Here is a 20,129-nt window from a genome sequence, read left to right on the forward strand (position 1 = left end):
TAACATCTTCTTCGGTGTCATACCTCTATTTTCTTTTTAAAACTATTATACTGATATTAGTGTAATAATAATTAATTAGTAATAATATATATATAAATATTTCTCAATGATATTGTCAAGTAAAGGCCAGCAACCATGATTTTGAAATAATAATGTATAAATGTGCCAATAAATAAGTTATGTGCCAAATTTTAATATAATTGATATTTAAGGATGACAGGTTGATATAGTAATAATGTAACATGGATAATATCATTCCAATTGAATGAGTACAAATAATGACTCATATGCCAATTAAATAAGATTCAGCTACCAATCCAATACAATTCATATAATTATATACTATATTGTATATGTACATCTTTTTGGACAACAACACAAATTCACAATCTTACTCTTAAATAGAAATGAAAAAGCCTTCATTCAATAGCACAAACTCATGCTAATCTTCAATAACTTTTTGGTTCCCTTCTACTTTTATTTCTTAAGGTGGATATGATTTTTATCATAGGAACCAAATGCCCTAAATATTAGGCAATTACTCAAAAAAGTTGGAAAGATATCACAACAAAGGCAAACAAACAAAATCGATTACAATGAAATTGTTGTATTTAGTTACAAGTAACTAGTATCCGTTTCTCTTAGATGAAAGGTTTTATGGTTAAATGTTAGCTCAACCAACTTAATGAACTCGATTTGAAACCAAAAGAGTTGTATATAGATGAATGATCCTTTCTCAAAAAAAAAAAAAAAAAAAAAACTCTAGAAGATACCTTGCAAAATAGTTTTGGAATTGAGTTGTGCATCACGAAAACACGACTTGGCCGAGCACGCAGAGGATACCTTGGCATTGGGTCGAGCACCCAACCATTTGGGGTAGCACCCATATCACTTTCTTCGCACACTATTTTTTTAGTCCTCTAGACCGCGTAATTATGCCTCGAGAGAGGACCTTAGTTACTATTTATTATTAAAAAAAATTATAAAATACATTATTATTTGTTGCATAGCTTATTTGGAGTAGATTTTATGCTTTATTTTTGATCCCTTTTAAAGAGAAAAGAACTCATTTTAAATCACTTATTTTTACTGCTTAAAAAATTTATATGTATTTAGCATTTCTCTTTAAATATATCAAAATAATTAAAGAAATATTAAAAAATACTAATCGCGTCTAGTATTTTATCGGTGTTATATCGCTATTAGTATAATTAAGTATCAAGATTTATATAATTTAATATAAGACTAATTAACTAAATTTTGACATATACCAAATCATGCCTCCGAATTTTAATGTCTGTTAAAAATATTTTCTAAACTATTGACATTGTTAGATTTAATGACTTTTGTTTAATTTCATTCAATTTTACTAATTCGTTGGTTGTTATTTACTAAATCATGTTCCCCAACTTTTAATGTGTATCAAATCATGTCCCTCGAACTTTGAAATGTATCAAATTATGACCCCTGAAATGTTAGACTTTTTTTTTATTAAAATTAGACAAAAATTTTTAAATATAGCAATCTTAATAGTTTAAGAAATTTTTTTAATGTTCTTAAATATTTAGGGATATGAGTTGGTACATGTCAAAGTTCAGAAGGACAAAAATCCTAATTAGCTTTAATATAATAATTTCTAAGAAATATCGCTTTATTAAAAAAAACTTATCTAATAATGTACTAAACACCACTAATATCCAATAAAAATACTCAAATCATTAACATAAGCATTTATTTATGTCATTAAATTTTGTTTAATGACTCTTATCTTACCCTCTCTCTCATTGAGAGAGATATTCTACGTTCTATTTAAAAAAGTTGACTAATAGTGGCCATTATAAAAAGGTGAAAGTAGCCAATTTTTTATTTTTTTAATTAATTTAATTTAATTTTAAAAATAATATTAAGCCAGATGAAAAATAGACCGAAAAGAACATACCAAACTTATTAGCCAACAGATTTTTTTCATTTCTCAACGTATAATTATTAATTACATATATAAATTACAAACTCAATGAAATCCTAACTTTTATTAATTAAAAAGAATGTTTTTTTTTTCTTTTTTTAAAAAAACTTCCTTTTACTAACTAAAAAAAGTGTTTTTTAATTAGAAAGGAAATAATCCTAAGCCACGCTCTAAAGAAAACGCGTGGAAAATAATCAAACCAAAGATGTCACAATTAGAGTTGATAACTTAGTACAGTATTAATGTACTTTAGAGAGACACAGAGCTCAATCGAGTAAAACAGCGCGTGGAATGCACTGTCTAGTGAAGAGGAGGGGTCCTCATAGAGACAATGGGTGTAACCGACCCCAAAAATATATATAATATTTTAATTAATTACATTATATATTTATAATTATAAAAGTGATATTTTTTTTTTAAAAAAAAAATTAAACTTACCATTAAGACTCATATTTACTACCTTAATCATTAGATTCAAATTTGGAATTATTTAAAAAAAAAATATAAAAATAATAAAAAAAATTATAAAAATACAGTTACATAGAGTTTTATTTACATAAAATGTGGTCTTTTAATGTATTTTTATATTGTACTTTTAGTTGATTTTTTTATTATTTGTATATTATTTTTTATGTTTTGATATTATTTTATTATTATTTTTATGTGATTTTTTTTGTTATTTTTTTGTGTCTTTATAAAATATCATAAAAATATATATAAAAAATTTAAACGTAAAATTATAACTTTTTTTACCATAAATAGTGGTTTATATAAGTTTCCCCACAAACTTTTTATAGTTTTATATTTACTTTAAATTATAGTTAATACAATAAAAAATACAATTCTTTTTAAAGAAATGAGATTATCATTAAACGATATCTATAAAAAAAAAAACGATTACAAAACTCACAAACTGTTAAAAAAACCCGACTACTAAATCATAACGTGATCTGAAGATAAAAGTAATTTAACAAGATCATCAATTATGGTAGATTACTACATTTATAATATAAGAACACAGATACTATTAATGATTGAGACACACTCAAATCGCACATAACAAAGTATAATTAATTTGAACCACACAATTAAAATTAATGTGATCCCAATTTAAATATGTATCTAACATTATTGATTACAACTAAATAAAATATCAACTAAACTCCGCTAATAAAAATATAAATTTACATTAATTTTAACTTAATTAAAATTTTGAGTCCGACACTGAATTAGTTAGATTGGAGAAGTGTGTTAGTGTTAGGTTGTTGTTGGGTGAGTAAACCCAGGTGTCTATATATTTTCTTAAGTACTTTCCTAATATATAAATATGTGTACCCAAAAAGCATGGAAGGTGGAGAGAATCTAGAAAATGTGGAAATTAATAATTATAATATTAATAAAACAATACCCATATCTTTCACATCCTCAAAAAACCAGAAAAATAAAAATATAAAATAAATATAAAATTTCAAAAATAAAAAAAAATAAAAATGAAAGCTTTATTAGAGAAAGCAAGGTATATAGAATAATGGCAGACCACAAGTTGACAAAATTGAAGTCATTGTTGTTCTTGAAGAAGTCATGAGTTGCTTTTCTATAGGGAAGATCTTCTATCTGGGTTGTGGGATCTCTCTATTTTCTCATCAGATTCTGGCTCAGCAAATCTGAATTTTTTTTTTTGATTTTTTATATAAAAATATTATTTTTGAGGTTGATCTAAGCTTTCTTTAATGGTTGTTCAGATAAACCCACTTGGCTTTTTGAGGTAGCTGTGTTTGTCTTTTAGGTTAATGGGGTTTTCTGGTTTTTTATTATTGCTCACTCAACTGTTCTTGTTCTTGTTCTTCTCTCTGTTGCGGCTCTGAAATAATTTATGGGTTTCTTTTGCCAAGTTCGTTGAATTTAGGAGAAGCTTTCTGATAAGCTTTTTTTTTATACTTATGAGGTAATTTTGCAATTTAATTGTTTTTGGGTTATCTTTGAAATTTCATGGTTTGGTGATTTGATTGTATTTGTATCTTTGATTTTACTTTCCCTTGTGTAGATTAACTGTTTGATTTTTTGTTTCTTTAAGATTTTTTTGCTGTAATTTCAGAGTTTGAATTGTATTATTTAAATATTCTACCAAAATCTATCCAGATTAGTTTGGATAATAGAATATGTTTTATTATAATTTTCTTTGTTAGATATTGTGATAGGTTCAAGTAGTTTTGATTTTGAGTTTATTTTAGGATCTGTGGGGAATCTTATAAACCAGTCTCTGCAAAACCAAGTTTAACATTAAGCTTCCCACTCATCTAAATTGGTGGGATTTTATCTTTGTTCAGTTAATTATCAAAATTAGGGGAATTGAAAGCTGTTAATTTAATGTGTGAAAGTCCTATTTTTGTTTTGAGTGGGAGATTGAATGTGTTTCCTTTATTCAACTTTTTTAATGTATATGCTCTAGTTTGAAATGCAGTTGTACTCAAATGTTTGTGTAAATGTTTTCATTAAGATGAATTAGGAAGTATAATTAACAGGTTGTCTAATATGGAGAATGGATGATGGGGTTTTTGATTACATATTGCTTTAGATTGTTCTTATGCAACTAGCTGAAATGTTCAATGATCATTTTTATTGAAACACCAAATGTGATAATTGTTTTTTTGATGAATTGGTAGGCCATTAGACATTAGTCATATTCAATTTCTAATTCGAGTTTGGTATTGTTTTTTGTTAGATTCAGGAATGGGAACTGAAGTACAATCAAAGATGTATCTACCGGGATATTATTCCACAAAAGACATAAGCAATAATAAGGCTAGCTATGGTGGTTGGTCTTTGCATCATGAAAGTAGTTCTTCGAAGAATGGCCAGCATTATGCCATGTTTTCGTCTAAACCAGCAATGGAGGGAATGGATTATTATGCATGTGATAAGGAAAAGTTGAGACAAACCATATTGAAGCATGAATCCATATTGAGACATCAGGTATGAAATGGTGATATTTGATCACTTTAAGAAGATTGGCTTCTTTCCTAGTTATCTTGTTCAAGTTATTGCTTGGGTTTGTGGAAGGTCTTTGTTTTGAGTATCTAAAGGACCATATCAATTGTGTGAGGCTTAAAATATTTTAAGGTGCGTTTGGAAGTAATTGTGTAATAACTAAGGTAGTAATTTCATAGCATAGTAATTACACTCTATTTTAAAGTATAAGGTGTGTTTGGATATGAGGTGATAATTACTTATGAATTCTTAATATCTTGTTTGAAAAAATAGTTAATAATTACACCCAATTCTTATTGGGGTGTATGAGAATTGGATGGTGTAATTACGTGGTTAGATAAACACACAAATTGTGTAATTACCTTCACTTAAACCCAATTCCAATTCTTTGTTGGCTTTCCAAACACGCCCTTAATATAATAATCTGTTAACGCGGTGTTTGTTATCCAGGTCCATGAACTCCATCGTCTTTACAAAATACAAAGAGACATGATGAATGAATTCCAAAGCAAAGAACAAACCAAACATTTGATACCTAGTGGGACATCCCAATCAAGTTTGTTTCCGTCTGGATTTTCAACTGAAGACGATAAAAGAAGTTGGTACATCTCAAATTTGTCCGGGTCTAGTTCTGTTTGTGGTAGACCTTCTTCGTCTAGCGCTGATGTGATTCAAACTCATCAAAGTTCTATGCATGAGAGGACCACTTTGTCCACCTATGGTCTCAACCAAAACAGTGCAAGGTTGAAAGATTGTGAATCTTTGGATTTCAAATGCAAGAAGACTCAAAGAAGATTGTTTGATCTTGAAGTTCCTGCTGATGAGTATGTAGATGATGAAACCGAACCGGATGGAGAAGTTGAAATGTCAAGAACAGAAAGTTGTCTTATTAACAATAGTAGTGAAGTTACTCTAGCTGCAGACAAAAATGTGTTCAATCATACTGATGATAATGGTAATAAGTTGACATGTAATCTGTATCCAAGGAGAACCCATTACTTGGCTGATCTGAATGAACCCATAGAGGTTGAGGAAGTGGCAGCATCAGCTTCTGTTGATACTATGGGCGACAAAACTCGACCTGAATCGACACAGGCATACTCAGGTACCGTTCTGCATAAGAAATCTCACAATAATCCAAATTACTTATTTATTTTCATGGTTAACTCTTAATCCAAATTACACCGCGTTTTGCTGTACTTATATCTATTGAGAGATAGGTTGAAGGGTTTTCATTTAAACTAACCTCTTGTATTTGACATATCCTTTCAGCCCAAATTGAAAGTAAGAGATCTATCAGTGATAGATTTCATCTTCAAGATTTCCGGAAACCATGTGACATGTCTAAAGCTGAAGCTAGTAAAACCAATGAGTTTGTTACATGTATCCCTTCTGATCCGAATACTGCAGGGAAGCAGATTACAAGGAGAATATTTGGTGTAGAAGTCTCCGAAGAAAATAATAATTCGTCTGTTTTTGCTCCTCCCAAAGGAATTAATCTACAGAACATGTCATCTGTTCCTAAATCTGACGCAGCCAAATCTGATTTATCATCCATTTCATGCTTCAACCAGAACATGATTTCATTTCAAGGTGGTGCTCAATATGATCCTCAAGGATACCAGTCAGGTCCAAGAAATGAGCCCAGGAAAATGGAGGCACCACAAGGAGGATTGCCTTGGCTCAGAAAAGCACCACCTGTTAATAGCAAATCTCTAAAAGAAGAAAGTGAAGGATCTCATCAGATGAAAATCGACTTCACACAAAGCTATTCTAAGCAGCAGTGCCTGAACCAAACTGACACGAGGAGGGGTCCGTCACAGAGTCCTATTCAGGATTCTTGGTTGACAACACGTGGCCATGATACTGAGCACCGAAAAGCTGGAACAAGTGACTGCTCAAGTGTTAAAAGGATTCTTGGTGTTCCCATTTTTGACTTCCCATCAACACATGGTTCTGTTTCATCTGTCTCTGGTAATAATAGTCCTATCAATGTTGGGTCAGTCAAAAGTGATTTGGCTTGTGATTCTGTATCACCTAGATCTCAAGAGCAGCTCAAAGTCATCGACTCGAGGAAGGAAGTCGAGAAAGACAGGTCTTATGTGAGACATGAAATAGACTTAAATGAGTGTATAACCGAGGAAGAAGAAGATCAAGTGACTCCAGCAGTTTCAGTTGCAAAACCCACAACTGGGATAGATTTGGAGGCTCCAGTTATTGTGGACTCAGAAACTGGGATTACTTCTGAGGAAGAATCTCAAGAAAGCGAACTGACAAAGCCTTTGCCTCATGATAAAATCGATGAGCTTGCAGCAGAGGCTTTAATTGCCATTTCTTCAGTTCATGTAGATTATCTGCATGACGACAGTGCTACACTCGATCTTCAATCGGATTCTTCCCTCGATAATTCCCTTCTCTGGTTTGCAGACTTCGTCTCATCGTATGATGAGACAGGTACAAATAAGACTAATGTATGTGATGAAGAGTCAGTTCCTGATGACATTGATGACTTTGAGTACATAATACTAAATCTTCCAGAAACCAAAGTGGAAGAGTGCTGTTACCAGCCTCAGATTTCGGAGAATCTAGATAATCTGAAGGAAGAAGACACACCAGCAACAAGAAGGCCTAGAAGAGGTCACGCCAGGCGGGGGAGGCAAAAGAAGGATTTCCAAAGAGATGTTCTACCTGGTTTGGTGTCTCTGTCAAGAAATGAGGTGACTGAGGATCTCCAGATAATTGAAGGGATGGTTAGAACCACTGGCGGGACTTGGCAGCCCAGTTTGACAACGAGAAATGGCGGTAAAAATGGTGGTGGGAGAGGGAGGAGGAGGTGTGCTCCATCTCCTCCAGCTCCCGTCGCTGCAGCTTGCAATGTACAAGCTCAACAACCTGATTCTAAGGAGTCGGGACTCGATGAAAGTAGCCTTACTGGGTGGGGGAAGAGGACAAGGCGCCCCCCGAGGCAGAGGTGTCCATTGAGTAATTCGCTTCTCCCTCTCAAATGAGCTCAAAAAGAGAAAAGAGAAAAAAAATATTATCAATGTGAGACTCTTATGTCGTCGTCTCAAGGTGGTGGTGATTCTTTTATTTTTGATTCACCAGTCTTGAATCGGATCACAACAAGTGGTTAGCTCATTATTTAAACAGAATGTTGGTTTGAATAATCGAGTTAAAAGATTTACGATGATGTTTTATTTTGAAATCAATTAATGATGAGTGGAGTGACTCGTATTTTTATAAATGTGTCAAAAACGTTCTCATATTTACTCTTGTCTTTTTATGCCAAGAAGTTCTTCAATGTAAATGTGTACTCCTAATTTGACTTCTTAGACTTTCTTTTCTTTGGTATTTTTATTAAGTGAATTTGTATGGTTCATCTTAAATAACTTGTATTATTGAGGAGTAGTAATCATGCTTTTATATCGGATCAACTACTAATGTACTCAATACTCATCATATGATTTTTAAGACACAAGTTACCTATTTCTATTGTAACTATACATATATTATTTAAGTGGTACAACTATATAACACAAAACACATTTAATGTAAAGTAAATTATATATACAAAGTCTTTGAGTTGTAATTTTTAGGGTTTATTTTTCTTGAGTTATTTGTGGAGAAACTTATGATTTATTATATTTAACTATTTTTTTTTGTGGTAAATTTTTTTTATGGTTACTTTATTTTGTAAATTTTATAAAGTAACTGATATTATATATTTTAATAATTTAAAATGGAAATTTTGATTATATATGCATACTAATAGAAGAAATTATTTCCCTAAATTTATGCATTTCAAAATTAAAAAAAATATGACCACTTTACATTAAACCTAAAAATACTCCTCTCATTTTCAAACCTCAACTCTCTCTCTTCCTCTATCTCTCTCGTTGTTCTCTCATCATCTCACCCTTACCCAGCACCAAATCACCACCGCCAAGCACCAAATCACCGCCTACCAGACCACCGACCACTGTGAGACGCGACTCCAACCCTCTACCACCGAGCTTTGAATGGAAATGTCGAAGGCAAGCCTTCGGATCTTTTTTTTTTTTTTTTAATTTTTTTATTTTTGTCGGATGTGATTTGGAAAAATTTGGATTTGGAGTTTGATTTCGTCGGGCCCGATGCAGCCTGATGCAGGCCCGACACCGGTCCGATGGTATCGCAGGAAAAATGAGGAAGACAAAGGCCCGATGGGGCCCGATTCCTGTGTAAAAAAAAGAATTTGATATGGCCCGATAGTGGGCCCGATGGTGGGCCCGATGCCTGTGTAAAAAAAAAAAGAATTTGATATGGACCGATGGGTCCAATGGTGGGCCCGATGGGGCCCGATGCCTGTGTAAAAAAATAGAATTTATATGGCCCGATGGCTCGATAGTGTAGTGAAATAAAAAGAGAGAAGAAGAGAGAGGGTGATGTAAATGGGGGGAGGGGGGGGGGGGAGGGGGTATTTTAGAGATATTATAAAATGTGTCATATCCCACAAATATCAAATATTACGAGTTTAGGGAAAAAAATTCAAGTATATGTAAGCATAAAAAATCAAATTTCCCTTTAAAATTTGGGTTTTATATGTGGTGTGTTTAAGACAATAATAGAATTTTACAAACATTAAGTACTTATAGTATTAAAAATAAACATTAAAACTTTAGATATTTGTACTGCTATTTAGGGGTGTTCATTGGATCACATCCAATATTTTTAGGCCTATCCAGATCCGATCCAATCATATATTGGATGTTAGATTTTACCATCTGATCCGAGCCAATTAATTTCGTCATCCAATCGATCCAACATCCATTGGATCGGTTCTATCCATTGGATGTATTTCATATATATTTATTTGTTTAATTTGGGTTTATCTAATATTTTAGACCTAGTATTTTTTTGGATCGGATCGGATCTATCTTATATTTTAGATCCAGTATATATTGGATTAGACTGGATCCATCCAATCCAAGAAAAAAAAAGTAAAACTTTAATGTTAATTTTCATATATACATATAGATTTGACGTATAACAATATAAAATCTAATTACTCATCCAAACTAAATGAAAATACTAATTAGTTCGATTGGATGTTGGATGTATTGGATTTTTAGACACCCCATCCACCATCCGATCCGATCCAATTGGATATTTAAAAATAACATCCAATCCGATCCGATCGTAATTGGATATTCAATGTTTGGCGGTCAGTTGTAATTGGATCGGTCAGTTCTCATTGGATTGGATCGATTTATGCACACCCCTACTGCTATTTACCTTAGAAAAATAAAGATTAGTTGAGCGGGTAACTAGACTAAATTTTTGAAATTTTTAGTTAGCTAATTCTGAATAGTTTATAGTACCGAAAATGGAATTTTAATTAACCATACGTATTTAAAAATTTTTAAACTTATTTTTGGTAGTGTAAATAACTCAATTTTTTTTTTTAAAATTTACATATTCTAACTTTAACAGTAAAAAAATATTGAAAAAAATATTCTAATATATATTTTTGGGTGTATTTACAATGCACCCCCTTAAAATAGATGTATTGATGCACCCTCTACTTATTTCGACATCTAGAAAAAAAATTTAGTATAATTTTTTTCATATTCATATACGTTATAGCTATTTGAGATATTACAAAATTTTAAGAAATTGGAATAATTTACAATATAAAAATTAATGGTCAAACAGTCTATATTACACGCGTATAAAATAAAATAGTCACGCGTGCAATACACTACCTGAACTCAATTTTTAGCGTGTTAAACTTTTTCGAATTTCTTAAAATTTTGCAAGATGTCTTAAATAAGTATAATTTACATGACCATGACAAAAAATTTGACTAAATAATTATTTCGAATACTAAAACAGATAGATATGTATCGGTGTATCCCTTTTAAAGGGGCACATTATAAAATTTCCGCATATTTTTTTTTTTTTAGAACATTAAGAAGTTAACCGTATCACTAATTTCTTAGCAATTTCACAACTAAATAAAATGGCACACATTTCAAGTAAACACTTTGTGAGTTGAGTGAGTGAAGTAATATAATAAATGCCAATTCCAAACGGTTCACAATTTTCAGTAGTTCCATTCCATCTCCAACTCCAACAATGGCAGATCTTCATACCAGTACCCAAAACCCACCACCACCATACGACCTCATCATACTCGGAGCTTCAGGCTTCACAGGCAAATACGTAGTCAAAGAAGCCTTAAAATTCCTCAACACACCATCTTCACCTCTCAACTCCATAGCCTTAGCCGGTAGAAACCCAGCAAAACTCACTCAAACCCTCAAATGGGCAACCCACCCAAACCCCCCACCTCCAATTCCCATCCTCACAGCCGACACAAACGACGTCTCATCACTCCACCACCTCTGTTCCCAAACCAAGATCATCCTCAACTGCGTGGGTCCATTTCGCCTCCACGGCGACCCGGTCGTTGCGGCCTGCGTTGAGATTGGGACCGATTATTTGGATATTACAGGAGAGCCTGAGTTTATGGAGCTAATGGAGGCTAGGTATCACCAGAAGGCGGTGGATTCGGGTTCTTTGGTTGTTTCGGCTTGTGGGTTTGATTCTGTTCCGGCTGAGATGGGTTTGTTGTTCAATTCTCGGCAGTGGGTTGACCCGGCTGTGCCGAATCGGGTCGATGCTTATCTGAGTTTGGAGTCTGATAAGAAGATTGTTGGGAATATTGGGACCTTTGAGTCTGCGGTTTTGGGTGTGAGTAGTGTTCATAACTTGAGGGAGCTAAGGAGGTCTAGACCCAAAAGAAGTAAACCAGTGGTAATTAGCATTTTAAATTCAGTTTTTCAATATATAATTATGCATGATATTTGTTGATGAATGATCAAAAGTATTGTGCTTTACTTGAATGTGTATATATATGTATGTATATGTATATACACACACAAATATGCTCTGTTTTAGTTGCTACTGCATATAATAGTGCATCCTCTAAAAATAGGTGTATTGATGTGTTTTCTATATTTGAATAGTTATATTGATGTGTTTTGGATATTTAAATAGTTATAATAATGTCCTAGTAATTATTTGAGATATCTTGCAAAGTTTCTAAAAATTTAGAATAATTGAAAGTATGGTTTAACTGTCTGAAACTTATTTTTGACACGTTAAACCTTTTTTTTTTTTTTTTTTAAATTTGTAGAATTTTTTAAATAACTATATTATACACCAATGCACCTTTTTTGAATTTTCAAACAAATATAAACAGTACACATTGACAGTGATGATTTAGTACATGTTAGTATATGCCATGCTTATTAGTACACCAGATACCCAACAATTAATATGAGGCACTAGTTTTGCTAGATGTTGTTTTGGGAAGGGTTAATGATATCCTATAATAGTTAAGTTAAATTGTATGTGATCTAATACTTAATTCAACTAATAACGATAAGATATTTTAAAGGGTGCTAGAAACTACTAATATCCTTTAGTGATATGATAGTTATTTAGTTTTTTAAATTAATATTTCATTAATTTTTGTATATAGTTTCAATAGAAAAATTAAAATTTAATGGCTGTTGACTTTAGAGGTTAATTTGTCCAAGCACAATTGTAAAATTTGGGCATTGAACCATCTTTTGAGTTAAATTTGTTATAAAATTTACACTAGGCATTGGAGATGGTCTCATATTATACTCCGTTGCTGTGTGAATCAAGTTATGGTTATTATCAGTTAACAGTATTAAATTAGTTGATCATTGTAATTTGTAATCATTGATGATTAGAAATTTTACCTCAGGTAGACTATGGGATCTATGAATTTCTTTCAAGATATATAATTAGATGTTTGACAAACATTCTTGCTTGATTTCAGATTCCTGGGCCAACCCCGAAATGGCCAGTTTTAGAACACCAGAAAAAGATAGGCTTATGGGCTTTAAAGCTCCCTTCTGCAGATGCCATTGTTGTTCGGAGAACGTTTTCAACACTGACTGAAAACCCTGGTGGTCTTCCCGGGAAGAACGAGAGTATAGAACAAATTTTTAACCGGGAGGCTTATTGGTCAACGGTGAAGCCGGCTCATTTTGGAGTAAAGTTTGGCTCTAAATCGTTGCTGAGCATTTTATATGTCATGACATTTGGAGTAATTCTTGGTATCTTTGGTCAATTTTCTTTTGGGAGGCGGCTTCTCTTCAAATTTCCCTCATTTTTTAGCCTTGGATTGTTCAGCAAGAAGGGTCCCTCGGAGGATGAGGTGAAAAGTGCTTCGTTTAAGATGTGGTTCGTCGGACATGGTTACAGTGATACCAGTCTTGTTTCACAAGAAAAATCGAAACCCGACATGGAAATCGTGACAAGAGTGATGGGTCCAGAGATTGGATATGTGACCACACCAATAATTCTGGTTCAGTGTGCTCTCATTCTTCTGAACCAACGTGATAACCTTCCTAAGGGAGGAGTTTTCACACCCGGGATTGTTTTCGGTCCAACCGATCTCCAACAACGACTCCAAGACAATGGAATCACCTTTGATGTTGTTTCAAGGAATGTGCTTTAAGCACTCTACTCAACAGAATGAAAAAACTGTATTTGACATTGTTGTCATCTCATAAAAGGGTCTCACCCATTAAGAGTATTAGTTAGTTAGCTGCTTTGTAAGAACAATTATTAGTTTTGGTTTTTATCAGTTATTGTTCGAAATTTGTATTTTCTCATACAAATGCTACAGCTTTGAGACTCAATAACAGAAGAAGACTATGAACTCATAAATCTGGTGAACATTTCCAGGAGTCAACGAGATCATTAAGTCTATCATATGAACTCCCACCTTCACCAAAAGCCTTCCTAGCATCATCTTGAACCTGTGCAGCTCGTAATCGAAAGAACTCATTCCCTGTCATCTCTCTCACCGTGTCTGCAATTTCATCTCCTTTAACGACGACCACCGAATCACCCCATCCCCAACTCTTAGCCCACATTCCAACTCCAATTCTCTCCACCAAATCTGCATTGATCTTTTGGTCCCCATGTTGAGGCCATAGCAACATAGGCACACCATGCCATATAGCTTCAGTGAGTGAATTCCAACCACAATGACTTAAAAACCAACCAACTGCAGGGTGGCTTAGAACTTCCTCTTGGTTCAACCAATTCTTTACTACCATTCCCTTTTCCTTCACTCTCTCCATCAACTCTTCTCCAATTAAGTCTACTAATTCAGTTTCATCGTCTCGATCAACTTTCTTATCCTTAACCACCCACAAAAACCGTTTACCGCTCTTCACTAAACCATCAGCCAACGCCTTGATTTGCTCTCTTGATATGGCTGTTCTACTTCCAAAGCTGACATACAACACAGACTCAGCTGGCTGATCATCAAGCCATGCCAAAGATTGGTTCCTCTCGAACTTAATTGGAGGAAGCGGCCCAATGGCGATCACTGGCGGTAAGCTATTAAACGCTTTCAGCGACTCGCCTTCTATACTTTCATACGTGTTTACCAGAATTCCACTTGATTCTTTCATTTTCTTACCACACTCGGTGAAATAAATCTTCATAGCGTTATTGGCGTCATCAAGAAGTGGTGGGGGAATCCACGATTTGGGTATTGGTTCAAACCCCGAAATTTCGATAAAGTCTTTTGCTTTCGGGTCATCAAGGGCGTGGAAGGATAAGAAAAGACTTAACATCTTGGCTGATGATGTGAAGAATATGTAGTTAGGAAGTTGAAGAGAGTTAGTTATGGGAATAACGGTTGAGGCCAAGCTCATGTCTGTGATAAGAGCAGAAAGTGGTGGAGAGAGTGAAGAGAGGAGAGGCAAAAGAAGGTGAGAAGAGCGGCGAATCACTTCGAAACGGTTGTAAAAAGGGTCTTGGGATTTTGATGAAGGCTCATCATCAAGTGGAGGAAGGGGTAGATGAAGTTGTTTTCTAGTGACTTGAGGAAAACTAGTGAACAATTCAGATAAACTCTCTGATTCTGAAATTGATAGGGTGGGATGTGGAGTGATGACAGTGATTTTTACGTTGTGTGATGTTAGTAAAGGTATGAGACGAATAAAGGGTGTTAAATGGCCCATACCAGCACTTGGAAGAAGAGCTATATGAGGGTTTAGATTAGAGGTTGACATTTTAGAGATTTGATGAGTGAGTGATATTGCTTATGAGTTCATCTATATATAATATAATGTTGAGAACATAGTTGTCTTTTGGGGAAGTTTACAAAAGATGCATTGGTGATTTGGATTTTTTTGTTTTAAGTTATTATTAGTTTTAAGTTGTCAAGTGAAGAACGGCTCTTTTGATTGGGACAACTTGAGAGGTGAGTGAGTGAGTCAACAAACTACACAAATATGTTGTGCTTGAAGACCAAGTAAGTTGAACCAATCAAATAAAAAGGAGATTTATTAAAATAAATTGGTCACTTATCATTAAAATAAACTTTAACCACGATTTGTGTGGTGTAGTGGCAGGTTTTGTATGGTGTAGTAGTGTAAGGATGTCTTTTATTAATATCGTTTCTTATTTAGGTCAAAGATTTGAATCTCACTACAGTTCCTCAAAAAAGAAATTATATTTAGTTTTTTAAGAGGCTAACTTACTGGGATGGTGTTAATCTTAATGGAATGAAAACTCTCGAGGTGTATACAAATAACTCAATTAAGGAAGGATGAGCTATAAGACTTTTATAACTGACACGTGGTCCTCAGAATTATCTAAGACCCCTATAACTGACACATGATCCTCAGAATTATATAAATTATCAAAAGAGTGAGAGAGAGATTGCACCATGTGATCTTTTCCTTTTTCAACAAAAAAAATGAAAAAAAAAAAAAAAACACTTTAACATTGAAATCTTAATAAATAATATTCTACCTAGGAAACTCTCTAACATATGAGGAATATTAAGAATATATCTAATGGCAGCACTAAAAGAAAAGTCACAAATCCTACCAATAATAACAACTAATTATTATTTTTTTTAAATATTTATATTTGTTGTTGGTTCCATGCCAAGTTTTTGGCATCAAATCTAGCTATAGAAAAACAAAATTGAATTTCTTTCTCTTCTACCTTATTTTACTTAGAGCCACTTATGACAAGCACCTCTTGTATTATTATGCATTAGTGATACTCTAACTTGGTCACTTCAGAAGTTTTTTTTTTTTATTATTATTGAATTAAAATTCAAGGGTACAACACGACAACTTTTAAAAAAGTTTCTGGAGAAGTGAAGAGTCTAAATTTTTAATTTTTTTTAATTATTTTTAACAGAGACATAAATTTTGTTATTTTCTTTTGCAACGTATAATTGTATTTGGCTTGAGTGTTTTTCTTTTGATTTTTCCCTGTTGATGAAGCTTTGTAACTAATTTATCAATTCTTGAAAAGAAAAAAAAAATATATGTTTTTACTTAAGTAAACATTTCATAATTATACCACATCTGGGTGTGTAAAATTGGAGTGTGTATTGAGACGTTTTTTAATTATTTCTAGCTGTATGGTTACTTAGTAATTGTTCTAAATTACACTCAAATTTAAACAATGACTTTCCTCTTGACAAAAAAAAAAAAAAAGAATTAAAGAAAATAGATTATTTTATAAATCCATACAAATCACAAAATATATATATAAAAATACCAATCTAAGTATTTTTAATATTTTTACAAATTAATTTTTTTTTTTTAAAAAAATACAAACAATTGTTCTCAAAACATTGCTATTTTAACGTTGCAACTACAACATTATTTTCGAGAAAAATGTAAGTAAAAACAGGGAAAGAACAACATCCGTAAAAAAGTTTTAAAAAAAAAATCGTAAAAAAATAGTAAAAAATGCGATTTTTTGTGTAAAAATTCAAATAAAAATATATATGAATGGGTTTTTTTTGTTGTTGTCGTTTTTAGGAGATATTGTCGTTTATCTGATGGCTCTTGTCGTTTTCTAAAACCCTATCCGATCAGCAAAACCCTATCTCATGGCTTTGGCGCCAAATCTCTCTCTCACTCTTGATCTCTGCAACTCTGCAATGGCGGCCTGCAAAACCCTAGTCCGAACATCGTTCTCCTCCATAGCTTCCACTCTCCGAAGATCGTCCTCCATCTCTGTACTACCCAATTCACCCACTCTCTGCTTCTTCTCAACTCCCCTTTCCTCTAACAACAACCGTCAAGGTTTAAGATTAGTGAACCAGCACAGATCTCCTTCGAGAAATTACGCCTCTATTTCAGTCGAATCGGTCGATTCAAACGACGGCGACGAGGCTGAATTCGAAACTTTAACACAAGAGGACACCGTGGAGCATTTGCTCACTCATAAAGACGATGTCGTACAGCTAATGAAGATGGAACGACGGCGTATTGATTTCGAACAACAACCGTCCAGTGGTGGCGGTGGTGGGTGGTTTCCGTACTTGGATCGATTCAAGTGCGGGAACTCGTCGTACCTTAGCAGCGGTGAAGTACTGGAAGCATTGGGACCACACATAATGGATTCGAGGAAGGAGAGGTTTAGGAATGTGGTGAGGAATCGGAGCTACTCGGTTTGTCTTGTGGTGGAAGGTCTCACTGATTTTGGAAACGTTTCGGCTGCGTTTAGATCCGCCGATGCTCTCGGGTTTCAGTCCGTTCATGTCGTCGCCTGCGATAGCTCCAAAAGGTGCAACGACGCCTGAGGTGAAAAATAGTTTTCGCTTCTATATGTTCTTTTTTAGCTTTTCCAATGAAAAAAAAAATCGGTTTTATCAATTTGCAAATTCTTTGAAATTGACTGATATTATCACAATACTAAGTAGCAGTCTTAGTTGAAATGATAATTAATACAACAGAAATATAAGATATTGATTGAAATTTAAGTTGTAATGATTTACATGTAATTCAAAAATATAATTAGTGAGTTCAATGTGAAAATTATTGTTAATTAAATTATATGAAATCTTAATATTTGTGAATATTGTGGATGTCATTTGAAAATGAATACTTAATTAAGATTTGTAATTTACATATATTTTTTTTAATAATATCCAAACACTTTGAAAAGCAATAAAAAGATCTTCATATAATTAGATCTTATAATTTTAAATATAAGCAAAATAGAAGCTTAGCCAAATAAGATTAATATTGTTCAATGGAAAGTGATTGTGCTAAAATACTTTATTCCCAATCTTGACATTGGTGGAGTTGTTTTTATGTAGGTACAGAGAAAATCGCCATGTTAGCATGGGAGCAGAGAAATGGTTGGATATTGAATTATGGGATACCATTGAAGAGTGTTTTGAGGCTCTCAAATTGCGTGGTTATCGAATTGCCACTACTCATGTTGGAATGGATGCGGTACTCAATTGTTGATTCTTTTCATTTTTCATTTATTCAATTGTTGATCTTAGTAGAGTTATCAGACAGTCAGACTGAAGAGTTTTCAATTTTTTGGGTAATGCTTTTTCCTTAGGTTTCTGTTTATGATATGAATTGGTCTTCTCCAACTGCAATAGTAGTCGGCAATGAAAGCAAGTAAGTAAAAAGTTTATGATGTTATATCCTATCAAGGGTAATGTCACAGTCTATGCCTCTTGTTTCAGGTGTTAAACTTGTTTTCAGTCTTTTAATTTTAATGTGTGAGCATAATCTTTATCTTTTGGAGTCTCATGCAATTACTATTATATTTCCTTTTGGAGTCTCATGCAATTACTATTGAATTTTCAAATATTTGACTGTTTTTGGAGTCTTGTTGTATTCCAAATTAGCGCTTAGAAAATAATTAATTAGGATTTTTATCTTCCAAACTTTGACATGTACTAAATTATACTTCCTGAATTTTTCAGGCTGTTAAAAATTTCTCTAAACTATTGAGATTGTTGGACGGAAGTCTGACGTGTGTGAAAATTTAAGGGGTACAATTTAGTACATATCAAAGTTCAGGGATACAATTTGGTTCAAGAACAATCATCATGTTAGTAAAATAAAAAAAAAATTGGATAGAAAAGTTCTTGAAACCAACAAATTCAATATTTCGGAGGACATTTTTAACAGGATGAAAGTTTGGAGGATAAAAATTGTAATTAGCCGGCTGAAAATCTATTAAATTAGTTTATTGGATATTAAAGAGCTTTTTGTTTTGGTTTTCTTTGTTCATGGTTTTTGGGTTGATTTATTTGAATTGAACTATCATCATCATCATCAATTAGGGGAATAAGTGATGAGGCCCTGGCGTTATCAGATTTGCACTGTAGCATTCCAATGAATGGGATGGTTGACTCATTCAATGTCTCAGTTGCTGCAGGCATCCTTATGCACCATGCTGTTTGTGACAGAACTTCTCGCCTGGTAATATGATACTACTAACTAACTACCATATGATTGAAATTGATGATATGTGCAAGACTATGATTGTTCTTTCCTTAAAAAAATGAAAGAAGAACTTGACAACCTTAATTAAATCAAGGTTTGGCTGTTGACATTTTTTTATTGTTGCACAAAATCTACTGCAGGGCTGTCACGGTGATCTTACCCCGAAAGAAAGTCAAATTCTACTTGCAGAATTCTCTTTGCGTCATAGCAGAAGTTCAATTAACATTGCTTATGAGTATGCAAAGAGGAAGCCACCTCTCCTTACCCCGAAGCTTTGATCTCGAGTTTGATACCTAAAAGTAAGTGACTACAATAGAGACAACGAACTGTATCAACTCGACAAGAGAAGTTTGGCTTTCATTTCATCGCAAATGCTATGTTGGTGTACCATAGAAAGCCAAGTTCAGCATGTGGAATCAGAAGCTTAATAATTAGGCACTTGTGCTGTTCTGTTTTGTATTTTGTTATTAGGTAATTTATTGTTGTGAAAATGAGATAGGGGTGAAAAGTGATGCAGAACTCTGAGAATTTAATGATGAAAGAGATCAATCCATAGCTTTTAAATTAGTATTACATTTTTTTATAATTTTTTTGAGTACATTTAGGTTAATTAGAATTTTTGTTTTTTGAATTTTCACATGAATTAAGTTACGTTCTAAAGAATTCTCTCGAGCTATCGAAATTGTTAAATTTAAAGTTTTTTTATCAAATTTTACTAACAGAAATTTAATATGAATGAAAATTTAGGAACTACAATTTAGTACATGTCAAAATTTAAAAGATACGATTTAATTTTAGTAGATACAATTAAAGTTTAAAAACACAATTTAATACATGAATAATCGATA

General features: G+C 33.0%; 4 protein-coding genes across 7 annotated transcripts; 3 read left to right on the top strand and 1 right to left on the bottom strand.

The window, feature by feature from the left end:
• Nucleotides 1–3,298: 3,298 nt before the first annotated feature.
• Nucleotides 3,299–8,340, top strand: LOC115701583 (uncharacterized). 3 transcript variants are annotated; one of them, XM_061102235.1, is made up of 4 exons: nt 3,299–3,911; nt 4,689–4,939; nt 5,405–6,059; nt 6,227–8,340. In XM_061102235.1, exons 2-4 carry the CDS (start codon nt 4,697–4,699, stop codon nt 7,960–7,962), a joined length of 2,634 nt encoding a protein of 877 aa, XP_060958218.1. In that variant the 5' UTR covers nt 3,299–3,911; nt 4,689–4,696; the 3' UTR covers nt 7,963–8,340. The 3 variants fall into 3 exon arrangements, with proteins under 3 accessions (XP_060958218.1, XP_030485266.2, XP_060958219.1); XM_030629406.2 differs by having other exon boundaries at nt 3,322–3,911; nt 4,695–4,939; XM_061102236.1 differs by having other exon boundaries at nt 3,322–3,731; nt 4,695–4,939.
• A 2,578-nt stretch (nt 8,341–10,918) lies between these two features.
• LOC115699563 (probable mitochondrial saccharopine dehydrogenase-like oxidoreductase At5g39410) lies at nt 10,919–13,636 on the top strand. Its single transcript, XM_030627040.2, has 2 exons — nt 10,919–11,752; nt 12,810–13,636. The coding sequence occupies exons 1-2, from the start codon at nt 11,072–11,074 to the stop codon at nt 13,491–13,493; spliced, it is 1,365 nt and encodes a 454-aa protein (XP_030482900.2). The 5' UTR covers nt 10,919–11,071; the 3' UTR covers nt 13,494–13,636.
• Nucleotides 13,588–15,066, bottom strand: LOC115699562 (UDP-glycosyltransferase 708G1). Its single transcript, XM_030627039.2, has one exon. The coding sequence runs from the start codon at nt 15,064–15,066 to the stop codon at nt 13,699–13,701; it is 1,368 nt and encodes a 455-aa protein (XP_030482899.2). The 3' UTR covers nt 13,588–13,698.
• Nucleotides 15,067–16,898: 1,832 nt separating this feature from the next.
• On the top strand, nt 16,899–19,848 carry LOC115698590 (uncharacterized). 2 transcript variants are annotated; one of them, XM_030625697.2, is made up of 5 exons: nt 16,902–17,593; nt 18,129–18,267; nt 18,383–18,444; nt 19,119–19,257; nt 19,422–19,848. In XM_030625697.2, the coding sequence occupies exons 1-5, from the start codon at nt 16,914–16,916 to the stop codon at nt 19,557–19,559; spliced, it is 1,158 nt and encodes a 385-aa protein (XP_030481557.1). In that variant the 5' UTR covers nt 16,902–16,913; the 3' UTR covers nt 19,560–19,848. The 2 variants fall into 2 exon arrangements, with proteins under 2 accessions (XP_060958220.1, XP_030481557.1); XM_061102237.1 differs by lacking the exons at nt 19,119–19,257; nt 19,422–19,848 and adding an exon at nt 18,756–19,111 and having other exon boundaries at nt 16,899–17,593.
• Nucleotides 19,849–20,129: the final 281 nt, after the last annotated feature.

Source organism: Cannabis sativa, chromosome 8 (genome assembly GCF_029168945.1).
Source record: "Cannabis sativa cultivar Pink pepper isolate KNU-18-1 chromosome 8, ASM2916894v1, whole genome shotgun sequence".
Taxonomy (NCBI): Eukaryota; Viridiplantae; Streptophyta; class Magnoliopsida; order Rosales; family Cannabaceae; genus Cannabis; species Cannabis sativa.